The sequence below is a fragment of the Hyperolius riggenbachi genome, chromosome 8 (assembly GCF_040937935.1).
Source record: "Hyperolius riggenbachi isolate aHypRig1 chromosome 8, aHypRig1.pri, whole genome shotgun sequence".
Classification (NCBI taxonomy): domain Eukaryota; kingdom Metazoa; phylum Chordata; class Amphibia; order Anura; family Hyperoliidae; genus Hyperolius; species Hyperolius riggenbachi.
Window position 1 is genome coordinate 142,346,440 of NC_090653.1, and position 13,764 is coordinate 142,360,203.

General features: G+C 43.5%; 1 protein-coding gene and 1 long non-coding RNA gene across 10 annotated transcripts in view; one reads left to right on the top strand and one right to left on the bottom strand.

Moving 5' to 3' along the window:
- Positions 1-13,764, top strand: part of TENM1 (teneurin transmembrane protein 1) — a 1,180,670-nt gene that overhangs the window by 664,339 nt on the left and 502,567 nt on the right. For all 9 annotated transcript variants that reach the window (XM_068251163.1, XM_068251165.1, XM_068251162.1 and 6 more), the window contains one exon: positions 2,210-2,420. In XM_068251163.1, the coding sequence (XP_068107264.1) occupies positions 2,210-2,420 (211 nt within the window). The remainder of the gene's footprint in view (positions 1-2,209; positions 2,421-13,764) is intronic.
- LOC137529146 (uncharacterized) overlaps positions 1-13,764 on the bottom strand; it is a 204,838-nt gene that overhangs the window by 74,265 nt on the left and 116,809 nt on the right. The window lies entirely within an intron of this gene.

Sequence of the window (13,764 nt, forward strand, 5' to 3'; positions counted from 1 at the left end):
CAATCAAATACAATTGCAGCACAATCAAATACAATGCACTGGGAAGGTGATTGGGGGGGGGGGGCTGAGGGCGATCTAAGGGTGTGGGGGGTTGATTAGGTGCCCGCACGGGGCAGACTGGGTCCTGATCTGGTGGGTGGCAGACACAGGGGGTGACGATAGGAGATCAGTGAGGGATTACAGGGGAGAATAGATGTAAACAATGCACTGGGGAGGTTATCAGGAGGGGGGGGTCTGAGGGCAATCTGAGGGTCTGGGTGGGTGATCAGGTGCCCCCAAGGGACAGTTTAGGGTCTGCGCTGATGGGTGGTGGTGACAAGGGGTGATAGACAGGTGATAGATGGGTGATAGACAGGTGATCAGTGGGTAAGGCAGCTATATAGCTGTATACACTATACAGGGGGGTGGTCTGGGAGGGGGGTCTGGGGGGGATCTGAGGGTAGGGGGGGTGATCAGGGGACCCTAGGGGGCAGTTAGGGACCTAACCTAGGGGATAGCGTCCCTAGATAGTGACAGGGAGTGATTGATGGGTTTTATGGGGGTGCTTGGGTGCAAAATGTGGTGTGCTGGGGTGAGCAGGGGGGGTTCTGAGGGCTGGGGTGGGCGATCGGGTGGTCTGTGTGGGTAAAAGTGTGTGTTGCTGTGCTTACAGTAAGGGCTGCCGTCCTCTCTGATGGTCGCACGACGAGTGACCATCAGCGGAGGAGGCAGCCAGTATAATACACTTTGTTACAATAACAAAGTGTATTATACTCCTCTGATTGGCCGGATCGCCGCATTTGAAACCCGCCGGCGCTGCTAATTGGCCGGCGGGTTTCCGTGCAGAGTGGGCGGAGCCTATTGCCGGCGGCGATCGCGTCATTGATGACGCGATCGCCGCACAGCCACCGCTGATGCCGCCCCCGCCGATGGGCGTATTGCGGTCGTTTGGGCCCGGACTTTGCCGCCGCCCATCGGCTGGGGGCGGTCGTTATGTGGTTAAAGGTATTATCTGAACAACGTTTGTTGTAACATCGTTGGACTGCATCAGTTGTGTTGCAGAATATTTCTGCATGTCAACTCATAGCCCATACAATTCTATAGGCGTATTCACATTTCTGCACTGCAACAGATTGTGATATTCTAATTTGCTGCATCTAGGCTTTGAACTAACCTGTATAGTATAGAATGTGCAGTGTCCATTGCAGTTCTCACACATTATAATGAATGCATTATGCAATGACCACAGTGGGAATCTAGTCTAATGTACCAGTGTGTCTACAGGTGGCTATAGCTTGCCTCTCAAACAATTTTTGAGTCTAACAGGAGAGAAGCGCTATATAAATGTTAGCGTTTAGCATAAGTACATGTACAAAGTTATTAGATACACGGTGGTTATTGCCATTTTATTATGCAAATATGTTAAATTACTTAAAGAGAGTCTGAAGCGAGAATAAATCTCGCTTCAGAGCTCATATTCAGCAGTGGCATGTGTGCTCCTGCTAAACCGCCACTATCGCACCGCACAACGGGGGTCCTTTACCCCCCAAATCCCCTCCGTCCTCGCCGGGGATCTCTTCCGCATAGAGGCAGGGCTAACCGCCGCAGCCCTGCCTCACACGCGTCTGTCAGCGCGTATCTCTGCCTCTCCTCCGCCCCTCTCAGTCTTCCTTCACTGAGAGGGGCGGGGGAGAGGCGGCGTTGCGCCGCTTATAGACGGCGCTGAGAGGCAGGGCTGCAGCCGTTAGCCCTGCCTCAACAGCAGCAAAATTTACGACCAAGTTGGTCGTAGATTTTGCAGGGGTGGGTTTGGGGGTGAAGGAACCCCCGTTTAGCCGCGGGATAGCGACATTTTAGCAGGGGCACACATGCCCCTGCTGAATATAATCACTGAAGCGAGATTTATTCTCGCTTCAGTGTCTCTTTAAAAATAACAGTTAAGATGTTACTGAACAGTTACGGAACATTAATTGGAAATCCTGATTTCTTAGGGACAGGTAGCATTGTCTATTCTGAACATTTGCATACGGTCTGCTTGTTAGGTGTTATTACTCTATCTATTGACCCTGGATTTATTAAATCAAGGTAAGAAACTGTTATCAGCCATTGTGAAATGTTATAATGACAACTTTCTTATTGCTGTGTTTCGAAATTTCCAAAGCTTTGCAAAGTTCACATTTGTCCTATAATTGGTTTAATCCACCGTGAATTATCCTTGATCTTCACACAGTTTGATTTTGTAAAGTTGATGGATGGGAAGCACTTGATAAAGCAAGAACCAAAAAATGCAGAAAACCCGCAGCATGCACCTCGGAGTCTCGTCCTGGCATCCGTACAAGAGACAGGCTTCATTGAGTACATGGATCAAGGTGCCTGGCATTTAGCTTTTTACAATGATGGAAAGAAGACGGAGCAAGTTTTTATATTAACAACTGCAATCGGTGAGAATTTGCCTAGTGTCTTTTATGTGATCTCAGCATATCTAGTGTATATAGGCAGACAATAAACAAATCGAAAGTATAGTAAGTGTAAATATATATATTTTATTGTCTATTGCACAACTTTTTGTGTATGTCAATGTCCAGGGGTATAGGTGTATAGATCTGATGGGGTCTCACAGCAATATGAGGGTCCACTAGACAAATTTTACCCTGGGGCTCACTCCCACTATGATTTGGAGCCCACACACCTATACACTCTAAGTTACTGCAGAAGATGTAATTGCTACATAAAATATGTTAGGACATTAGACTATGGTAGGTATTAGATTGTGAGCTCCTCTTAGGAATATCAGTGAAATGACTGCAGGGGCAGCTCCAGGATTTTTAGTGAGGGTACTATGCAGGTGCTGGAGCTCTCTCTTCTTTAGAAGTAATTCCCTAGGTACCATACATATGGCAGTGATTATTGCTGCAAAAGATGTCAGTGCTATATAAAAACCTAATAATAATATAGCAGGACACTACATTATGACTATGGTAGGATTAGATTGTGATCATCGCTGAGGACAGTCAGTGACATGACTATGTACTTTGTAAAGTGCTGCAATAGATGTTAGCACCACATAATTATACAATACAAATTCTAATGTGTCTCCCAGTAACATTATTAGGTAAAAGGGGTGGTCAATGCAACCCAAATAATTTATGCAGGTTAATGCAAATGTTATATTCAAATGTATGCAGCTTGAAAATGGACCAATCAAATTACATCTTGGTGAGATTTGATTGGTCCATTTTCAATCATTTTGTATTTGTAAAATCCTGCATCAACTCGGAACTAATTGCACCTCATTGCCTATCTCTATTAGCCAGCTCTCTAGCTACTTCCTCCTTCACAGCTGGAAAGAGGGAACATATGAGAGCTGGAATGCAATGTGGAGAAGAGGGAGATGGGCACAGCTGCTAAAATACCCTTTATTGTGGCTGGGTTGACACAAAAAGCTTACAGCAGTGGGGGGAAGAACAAGTCTGCCAGCTGTTTCGCCGGGACTAGCCCTGCTTCATCAGAGAATGGTCTCTGATGAAGCAGGGCTAGTCCCTGTGAAACAGCTGTCAGGCTTGTCCTTTCCCCCACTGCTGTAAGCTTTTTTGTGTCAACCCAGCCACAATAAAGGGTATTTTAGCAGCTGTGCCCATCTCCTTCTTCTCCTTTGATTGAAATTGTGGACTACCATTGAAGCACGCTGCAGGTAAGCCCAGTGTGGCAGTATCCACCCCTGCTGCATTTTGTGCAAGTGCTTTCTCCTCTCCATATTTGCAATGTGGAGAAGAGGGTGACGGGTGTGTTAACCCCCTGTCATGGTGCGCATCAGCTGAAATTTTAATTCTGTTTTGAAGTAATCAGAATAGTGAAACAAATCTGAACGCTCATCCATATTAGTGTTTGTCCTCCAATGACATTATAAAAGTAGCGTGTGTCCACATAACATAAAGTAGCGTGTGTCCCCATAACATAAAGCAGTGGGCATTCCCAATAACATTATAAAAGCAGTGGGCAATGGGCATCCCCATCCCCTAAAGAGGTGCGCATCTTCCAACTGCAGTCCATTTTCCCCAATATTCCCCATCTGTAGCAAATGTCCCACTCAAATCACAGCACTCAAATTGCAGCAAGGCCACACTTGGGCAGAAAAAGGAGCGCAGAAGTAATCTTTAAGAGGGTCCCAGGCAGCAGTAGTAGAGTTTAAGGAGTACATGGGGAGCATTCGGATGATCCAGAGGCTCTAATTTTTTCCTTTAGCTTTGCCTCAGGCTCTCGTTAACCACTTCAGAACCAGAGGTGTATACCCCCTAGTGACCAGTGACCAGGCTATTTTTTACAATTGGGCACTTCACAATTTTAACGGTTTATTGCTCAGTCATACAACTTGGCACCCAAATGAATGTTACCTCCTTATCTTCTCACAAATAGAGCTTTCTTTTGGAGGTATGTGATTGCTGCTGCTATTTTTATTTTTTTCTATATTAATTAAAAAACAATGACAACATACAGATAATTTAATTGACTTCCCCCTTAATTGGCACTAGACTCAGATACATACACTATTGGATTCCTACATAGAAATATGGCTATGACAGGGATTAGATTGTGAGTCCCTCAGAGTGACAGTTATATGATAAGACTATACTTTGTGCAGCGCTGTATAAGATGTCAGCACTATATAAATTTGAAATAGAAAAATAGCTTAAAATGCCCCCGATAACTGGCTGGCAGGCTGATCGCTGGGGCCCGCTGTGTTTACGGACGGGAGCTTGCGCTCGTGCGAGCTCCCGTCAAATCTTGCTCCTTATTAGTTGAAGCCATATGGCATTGCGGAGGAACAATAGAGCCTCTCTGCCTTTTTAATCCTGCATTAGGCGGTCTTCAAGAGGTTATAGCTAAATGATTGCAAATACCAAGACAAATTTATATTGGCCAAAAAGAAATATTAGTGAAAATGTAGATAATTTGGTAAGTGTTATTGGTGTGTTTGTCATGGACATATACCACCCAGAGTGTTTTGTAAGATGTTTTCAACAATACCACCTGAGTTTTGCTTATCCTATGGATGCACAGGTCGATGGTTTACATGTGCAGTATTTGACTTTAATGTATTATGTACTTTTACAACTCTTGGGAGTGTGTAAGCTGCAGAAACACAAAGTTCTGATGTGTCACAATTGGATAATGGAGTTCACATATATTTTATAGTATTGATTATCTAGCTGTGTACTCCAGACACCTGGTTCACTGAATATGTGTATGTTACCTTAAAGGGATACTGTAGGGGGGTCAGGGGAAAATGAGTTGAACTTACCCGGGGCTTCTAACGGTCCCCCGCAGACATCCTGTGTTGGCGCAGCCACTCACCGATGCTCCGGCCCCGCCTCCGGTTCACTTCTGGAATTTCAGACTTTAAAGTCTGAAAATCACTGCGCCTGCATTGCCGTGTCCTCGATCCCGCTGATGCCATCAAGAGCACACAGCGCAGGCCCAGTATGGTCTGTGTCTGCGCAGTACACTCCTGGTGACATCAGCGGGAGCGAGGACACGGGCGTGCAGGCGCAGTGATTTTCTGACTTTAAAGTCAGAAATTCCAGAAGTGAACTGGAGGCGGGGCCGGAGCATCGGTGAGTGGCTGCGCCAACACAGGATGTCTGCGGGGGACCATTAGAAGCCCCGGTTAAGTTCAACTCATTTTCCCCCGACCCCCCTACAGTATCCCTTTAAGGCTAGGGTCAAACAAGGCTTTTCATAACTCTGTTCTTGTAAAATGACAGGATGTTCCCCAGAAAACACTGCATGGGGACAGGTTCAGTGTTTTCACATTGACTTCCATCCAAAGAAGTACAGAGCAGGTCAGGCATTTTAGCATTTTTCCTACTGTCATTTTTTATTTTAAAACTGCCATTAAAAAGGTTTTGTGAGACCTTGCCCTGATAAATAATTGTTTATTTTAGCTGTAACATAATGGTTACATTTGATAAAAGCTTTCCACTTACAACAGTATTTTTATCTAAGGTTTAAGGTCGATCAATACATTCTTGGAAATCCACAAAAACTAGATAGAATAAGTTTGTTTAGTTTGTTTCAAATGCAGATTTCCAGAAGGCATTTTGCCCCTGACCCAGTAGGCTTTTCTCCAGTGTTTTCACGGGAGGTGTTTTGTCATTATTATTATTATTATTATTATTTATTGTATTTATAAAGCACCCACATATTATGCAGAGCTGGACAATAAATAGGGATACTTAAATTGCAACAAGGAGTGACAGACAGAGAGGTAGCAAACGGTTATACAACATAGCACAAGGTTATACATGCAATCGGGGTATAAAATGCGTTTTACAGAGACCCGGCAAAACAAATCCGAATTAGTCCATGAGAAGGGTGTCATTGCTGGGGTAGAAAAATTAAGAAGGATACACTAAGGGAGGGGGAGGCCCTGCTAAGGCTTACAATCTAAAGGGCAGGGGTGACACATAAGGTAGGACTGTGGAAAAGGTGATTGAGAGAGTTAGAGTGTGGTAGATGTGGGGTAGGCCAATTTAAAGAAATGTGTTTTGGGGGCTTTCTTGAAGGTGTTGAAGGAAGGAGTGAGTCTGAGGGGGAGTGGATGGGAGTTCCATAGGGTGGGCGCAGCTCTTGAGAAGTCTTGTAAGTGTGCAGGGGAATGAGAGATGCGCGGGGAGGTCAGGCGGAGATCATTTCAGGACCGGAGGGGGCAGGCAGGTATATATTTGTTGACGAGCTCAGAAATGTAGGTTGGGCAGGTCTTGTGCACAGATTTGTAGGTAAGGCACAAAACTTTAAAACTGATCCTGAAGCTGATAGGGAGCCAGTGTAGGGCTTCACAGAGAGAAGAAGTGGAAGCAGAGCGGTGGGAAAGATGGATGAGTCTAGATGCTGCATTCATGACTGATTGAAGGAGTTCAATGTGTTTTAAGGGGAGGCCAGATAGTAGGGCATTGCAGTAGTCAAGGCGGGAGATGATGAGGGCATGGATGAGACGCTTGGTAGTGTCCGGGCTCAGAAAGGGGCGTATTTTGGAGATGTTGCGAAGGTGGAAGTTGCAGGTTCTGGTAACATTTTGGATGTGTGGGCTGAAGGAGAGGGCAGAGTCTAGGGTGACGCCCAGGCAGCGGGCCTGGAAGGTAGGGCGGATGGTAGTGCTGTTGTCATAAACATAATCCCTTTTTCCAGTATCCAGAAAGTAAAGCCTCGTACCCGTGACTTGCGCCGATGTTTCCCGACATCAGGGAACATTGTTTAACAATATCATGTTAAATGATGTTGCCTTCGCAGTGGATCTTTAAGATTCCCGATGACTCCGCACAAAGCACCGCAATTGCTTACTTCCTGTTGGTGCTCGTCTTGTAGTCGTGTGATGTCGGGAGCAGGAAGAGGTGTCGCTTGATGACTGTCATCATGGGGACATGGCTGGACCCATCGGGCAGTAAGTACACAGCTTTAAAAAAAGTTTTTAAAAAGCAGTTGAAGCTCTAGACTGTACATGGTTGGTTGAGTTTGCAATGTTAAAGTGGATCCAAGATGAACTTTTACTCATTGCATAATTGTGTTCTTTTCCTATTGTTTATAGGGCATTCCTCAAGTCAAATACTTTTTTGTTTTTGTTTTAATACTCTAATTCCTTATAAACTAAACAAGCCACGCCCACAGGTTTTCAGAGAGCCAAGGCACTTTCAGACAGTAGCAAGGGCTCATGGGAGCTCAGTCTGGGCAGGAAGAGGGGGAGGTATTACTAGCCAGAGATTTCAGAGGCAGAGGGGAGGAGGGAGGAGGAGGGGGGATTAGGTTTTTTTGCTCAAGATGCAGATAAGCCTGCCTTTGTGCAATGTTTACAAACAACATGGCTGCTGTCATTGTATCACAGGAAGATATAATCATATTCTATTAAAGCTGTTTGCAGTTAAATTTGCTGTGTAAACTATCTAAACTTTAGTGCTAATATAAGATTATTGCAGGACTGAACAGCAACATATAAGCAGTCCAAACTCATCCCCCTGTCCATCCTCATCCATGGGGAATAGTTTGGGGAAGCTAGGGGTTACTACGCAATCTTTTCCTGTAAACACAGAGCTGACTTTACCCAACTTTTCTCTGTGTGCCAAAGGAGGGACCAAAGGGAGGGAGTGAGCATAGTCAGATTATAGCTCTGTGCATGCCTGTTATGCTGGGTACACACTATGAGATTTTCGGGCTGATTTACTGTCAGATCGATTATTTCCAACATGTTTGGTCTGCTTTCCGATCAATTTCCGAGCATTTTCCAATCGATTTCCTATTATAGTGAACAGAAATAGATCTGAAAATGCTCGACAATCGATCGGAAAGCAGATTGAACATGTTGTAAATAATTGATCTGACAGTAAATCGGCCAGAAAATCTCATAGTGTGTACCTAGCATTAGGTCATAATATCCCACTGCCCAGTCACCAAATGCAGTGCAATTATCCTTATCAAAACTGAGGTGTGGCATAAAATACAGAGAGCACTAAGATGCAGTGTGACATAGTGTGGAGATATAATAGGTTTAAAATGTCATCAGATACATGAGGTTTAAAGTGGGACCAAACACTTGCATAGCATGCAATGAAAATTCTTTATTCCACATTTAGTTGCTGAAAAAAAAAATCACTGCTGCTTGTTCTGTGTTTGTTTAGCCACAGCACGGTGTCCAATCAGTTCTTATCAGCATCTGAGAATCAGAGCTGCGAGCTCTGCTGTTGCTGTATGCTCATAAGTAAACACTGAAGCTTAAAGAGAACCTGAGGTGTTTTTTTTTCTCTGCCTCTTCACATGCCTCTGTGTCCCCACTGCCACTCTCTGCCCCCCACCAACGCGCTATAGCCCCCCAAGATTGACAACATTATTTGTTGCCATCTTGGAGGTAAACACCGGGGAGAGGGATTCCCTCTTCAAAACGCCCACCAGGGCATTCCTACAGGGTTTCCAGAGCTGCCAATGGGCAGCTCTCTCTCCCTGGCTGCATCCCCTGCTGCTCCCTGCACGCTGTGAATGAGAGACAGCGAAAGTGGGCCATTGCGGCCCACAGGAGCGATGGGGGGTGGCGGTTTTTGTGGCTACCTGATCCGCTCAGCCCCCCGGATCAGGTAGCCTATTTTTTTTTTTATTTTATGAGTCCACCTCGGGCTCTCTTTAACCCTTTCTGTGCACCCAGGAATGTGAAACCAAGTCAAACTTCAGGTATATCCTGCTGTTGCTAGTCTTTTAGTCTTTTAGAGCAAAGAGAAAGTTCTGCATTTAGTTCCACTTTAAAGAGGTCTGAATTGCCCAAATCACTTACAAATGAGGAAGACTAAGCCACAGTGATGTAATGAAGGACACAGAGGACTAATTTTATAATCGTTCTAAGTAAAGAACGGAATGCATTATCATAAAGTATGATATGCAGAAAGGGGTAAGGAGTAATATGATGAAATGGGGTTAATTATAGTTATTATAGTTAATATTAGTTATTATTAATAATACAAGTTTGACCTGGTGTAGGCCTAGAATGCAGATATGGGGCTCTATTATCTAGGAAAACCAGCCCACATGGTAATGAACATTGGGCGGAAAAGGAGTAATTAAAGGGGGTGAAAATCTATTCCTTTTGAAAAATCCCTTTCAGGTGGAGGTGGGAGCACATGTGTGGAGGGGTTTTAGGGATTATCAGTCGTAATGATGCTATTGTGATATCAGTCATGATGGATCACTCATGATATCTACCCCCACCCAAGTATTTATGAAAATGCTAGCGGTTTTTGAAGCAGATTTCAGAGCGATTCTAGGCATGTTTAGAGAGGTTTTCTAAACATGCCTAGCATTTTGTGGAGCGTTTTTGTGTAGCAGATTTCAAATATTGTTAAAGTAAAGCTGTTACTGAACAGCTACTTTAACAAAAACGCCTGGAAAACCGCTCTGATCTAGCGTTTTTCAGAGCTGTTTTCCACTTTCCTATACTTTAACATTGGGGCAGAAATGCCTCAGAAATCTAAAAAATGCTGCAGTCCCCGAGTTTGCGTTTGTTGGAAAAACGAACCGCTCTGATGTGCACCAACCCATTCACTTTCATTAGCCAAGCGGTTTTCCCCCTGCAAGCATTTTTAAAAACACTCCAGAACCGCTCTGGTGTGCACCAGCCCAAAGTCTCTACTGTGGGAGTTTACCAGCTTTAGTTACAGCAGGGCATTTTGCAAGAGCTGGTACGCGCTCATTTATTATTAGGCATTTAGCCATAAGCATAGTTTGGCAAATGACTGGCAGATAAGTAAGGCAAATATTTATTCTGGTAATGAGTAAGATGTACTAATGTACACCTGTACTAATTTACCTTGGTGGGACGGCAGAGCAGGATCATACACCAGGCAACCTAGGCAGGTGCATGGGGCCTAGTGGGTGTCAAGGGGCCCACCTACCACCTTATTTGACCTCTCTCCGCCTGAGGTTACCAAAAGGACAACAAGGACAACACATTTACTACCTTGCCAAGGGGCCCACAATACCTTGATACATTTTTTTTTTTGGGGGGGGGTTATTTCTGGAAACCTCCTTGATGTTGGGGGGGTTAGATTTCACCATGAATTGCTTCCCAGGGCCTACCATCACATGTGGGCCCAGGAGCTACAGATTACCCCCTTGTCTTTAACCTTGAACTGGAGGGCACTTTGGAGAGCAGCAGGGTTTAATGCTTACCCCTACTGTACCTTCAATGCTGTGGGCCATTGTTCAGTAAGCAGAGCCCCTTACTGATATTCTCTGAATTCCCTGGGGAATATCAGTCTGCATGAGGGATAAGAAGTTAACAGTGCATGGGAGAATGGACCCTATGTTGCCCATTTCCTTTTTCAATTATTAAAGAAAATGTGTACTGCCACTTTAAATTTTAAAAGTTTGAATAAAGGACACATCAAAAAATCTTGAATGAACTGAAAAAAAAAATGTTTTCACTAACCAAAACTACTTTTTTACTGTAAAACTACCGGTTTCTTATCTCAACTTAACCACTTCAGCCTTCAGTCGTTTTCACTTTATGCATCCGAGCAATGTTCACCTCCCATGCATTAGCCTATAACTTTATCACTACTTATCACAATGAACTGATCTATGTCTCGTTTTTTCCGCCACCAATTAGGCTTTCTTTGGGGGGTACATTTTGCTAAGAGCCACTTTACTGTAAATGTATTTTAACAGGAAGAATAAGGAAAAAACGGAAAAAATGCATTATTTCTCAGTTTTCAGCCATTATAGTTTTAAAATAATACATGCCTCCACAATTAAAACTCACGTATTGTATGTGCCCATTTTTCCTGGTTATCACACCATTTAAATTATGTCCCTATCACAATGTATGGCGACAATATTTTACTTGGAAATAAAAGGGCATTTTTTCCGTTTTGCACCCATCACCATTTACAAGCTTATAATTTAAAAAAAATTAGAAATATTTCATGTTTAAATAGATATTTGAAAAGTTTAGACCCTTAGGTAAATATTTATGTGTTGTTTATTTTTAATTGTAAGGCTTTTTTTTTTATTATTAAACATTTTATGTGGGTATTTTTGGGAGGGTGGGATGCAAATCAATTTTTTTTGTACATATTGGTCTATTTTTTTTTTTTTTTTTTTGCATTTTCATGCAGTTAGCTTTTTGGCCACAAGATGGCAGCCATGAGTTTGTTTACAATGACGTCACTCTAAGCATAACACGGACGCTTAGAGTGATGTCGGGGGAAATAGGAACAGAAAAAACTCAACTTTTGTGCGAAGCTGACGGTTTTTCTCAGGGGGAGAGCAATCAGTGATCAGGCACCATAGCCCGATTCACTGATTGCCTGGCTAGCGAACCACAGGCCGGGAGTGCGTGTGCACGCGCGATCGGCCGCTGGGGCGCGCGGCAGCGCACATGGCCTCCTGGGCGTAGCTAGTACGTCCAGGAGGCCAAAGTAGTTAAAAAACACTCACAAAAAAACCCTCATAAACTACATGGTCTACATGCCAAGAAAGAGGGGTGATGCTCACCCTACTTAGGGACCATAATTTTAAACCGAAATGCAGGTGCTGAGGGAAGTGGTCAATTTACATACAAACAATCATGAACCCTCTGTACTCCTGATACTCACATCATGCTGGAAGTTGGAACACTAGAAGCATTAAAAACAACTAGATTGCAAAATTGTGCACTTAAAGAAGGTGGACATTTGCTTCCAAAATGAACTACATGCAATAGCAATTACCCCCATGATGAGATTGTAGCGTTTATGGTAAGGGACTCTACTCTACCTACACCAGTCAGCAAGCAAGCCAACAGTCCATGCTCTTAACCTGGAATTCATGCTGAGGCACTATGGGATTCAACCATTCTAGGGAGCACATGCATGCACATAAATCAGTCTAAGACTTCCTGGAAACAACAAACTGCACTATTTACACCATCCGAAGATGGGCCATACTTGCACAGGAGACAGGAGAGCTATAGCCTCCAGCCAGACCACAATGGCTGTTAAGACATACACACAAGAAAAGAGTGGCTATGCCTCCATGCTTTGGGACCATGATTTTAAATGGAAATGCAGATGCTGAGGGGAACGGTCAATTTACGTGCAATCACTAACCCTATGCACTCATGGCACTCACATCAAGCTGGAACACTAGAAGCTTTAAAAACAACTAGGTTGCAAAATTATGCAGTTGAAGACAGGGAACAATAACTTCCCAAATGGATTTCTACAAGATCTTTCTGAAAAGTGAATAAAATGACATGCATCTACTATTAGTGCTATTAGCGCTGACATATGTACAATATTTAGGGATGAAAGCATGCACTAGAGCTTTGAATCAGTAGCAATTAAAACTTTGAATGAACTTCCTTTGGTTCTCAGATTCTATTGACTCAGCACCATTTATTTCAATGTGAAATTTGCCTTAGGTGAATGCAGTAGATTTGCGAGAAAAAAATTGTAAATCTTATTTGAACAGATTTGTTAACCCTATATGTATATGCAGTAAAAAAAAGTATGTGAACCCTTTGGAATTATATGGATTTCTGCACACATTGGTCATAAAATGTGATCTGATTTTTATCTAAGTCACAACAATAGACAATCACAGTCTGCTTAAACTAATACCACACAAATAATTAAATGTTTCCATGTTTTTATTGAATGCCCCGTGTAAACCTTCACAGTGCAGGTGCAAAGAGTATGTGAACCTCTAGACTAATGACATCTCCAAGAGCTTAATTGGAGTGAGGTGTTAGCCAGCTGGAGTCCAGTTAATGGGATGAGATTGGAGGTGTTGGTTACAGCTGCCCTGCCCTATAAAAAAACACACACACACCAGTTTTGGGTTTGCTTTTCCCAAGAAGCATTGCCTGATGTGAATGATGTCTCACACAAAAGAGCTCTCAGAAAACCTACGATTAAGAATTGTTGAATTGCATAAAGCTGGAAAGGGTTAGAAAAGTATCTCCAAAAGCCTTGCTGTTCATCAGTCCACAGTAAGACAAATTGTCTATAAATGGAGAAAGTTCAGGACTGCTGTTACACTCCCTAGGAGTGGCCATCCTGTAAAGATGATTACAAGAGCACAGCGCAGAATGCTCAATGAGGTGAAGGAGAATCCTAGAGTTTTAGCTAAAGACTTACAAAAAGTTTTTGGCATATGCTAGCATCCCTGTCAGCGAATGTATCATACATAAAACACTAAACAAGAATGGAGTTCATGGGAGGATACCACAAAGGAAGCCAATGCTGTCCCCCAAAAAAAACATTGCTGCAC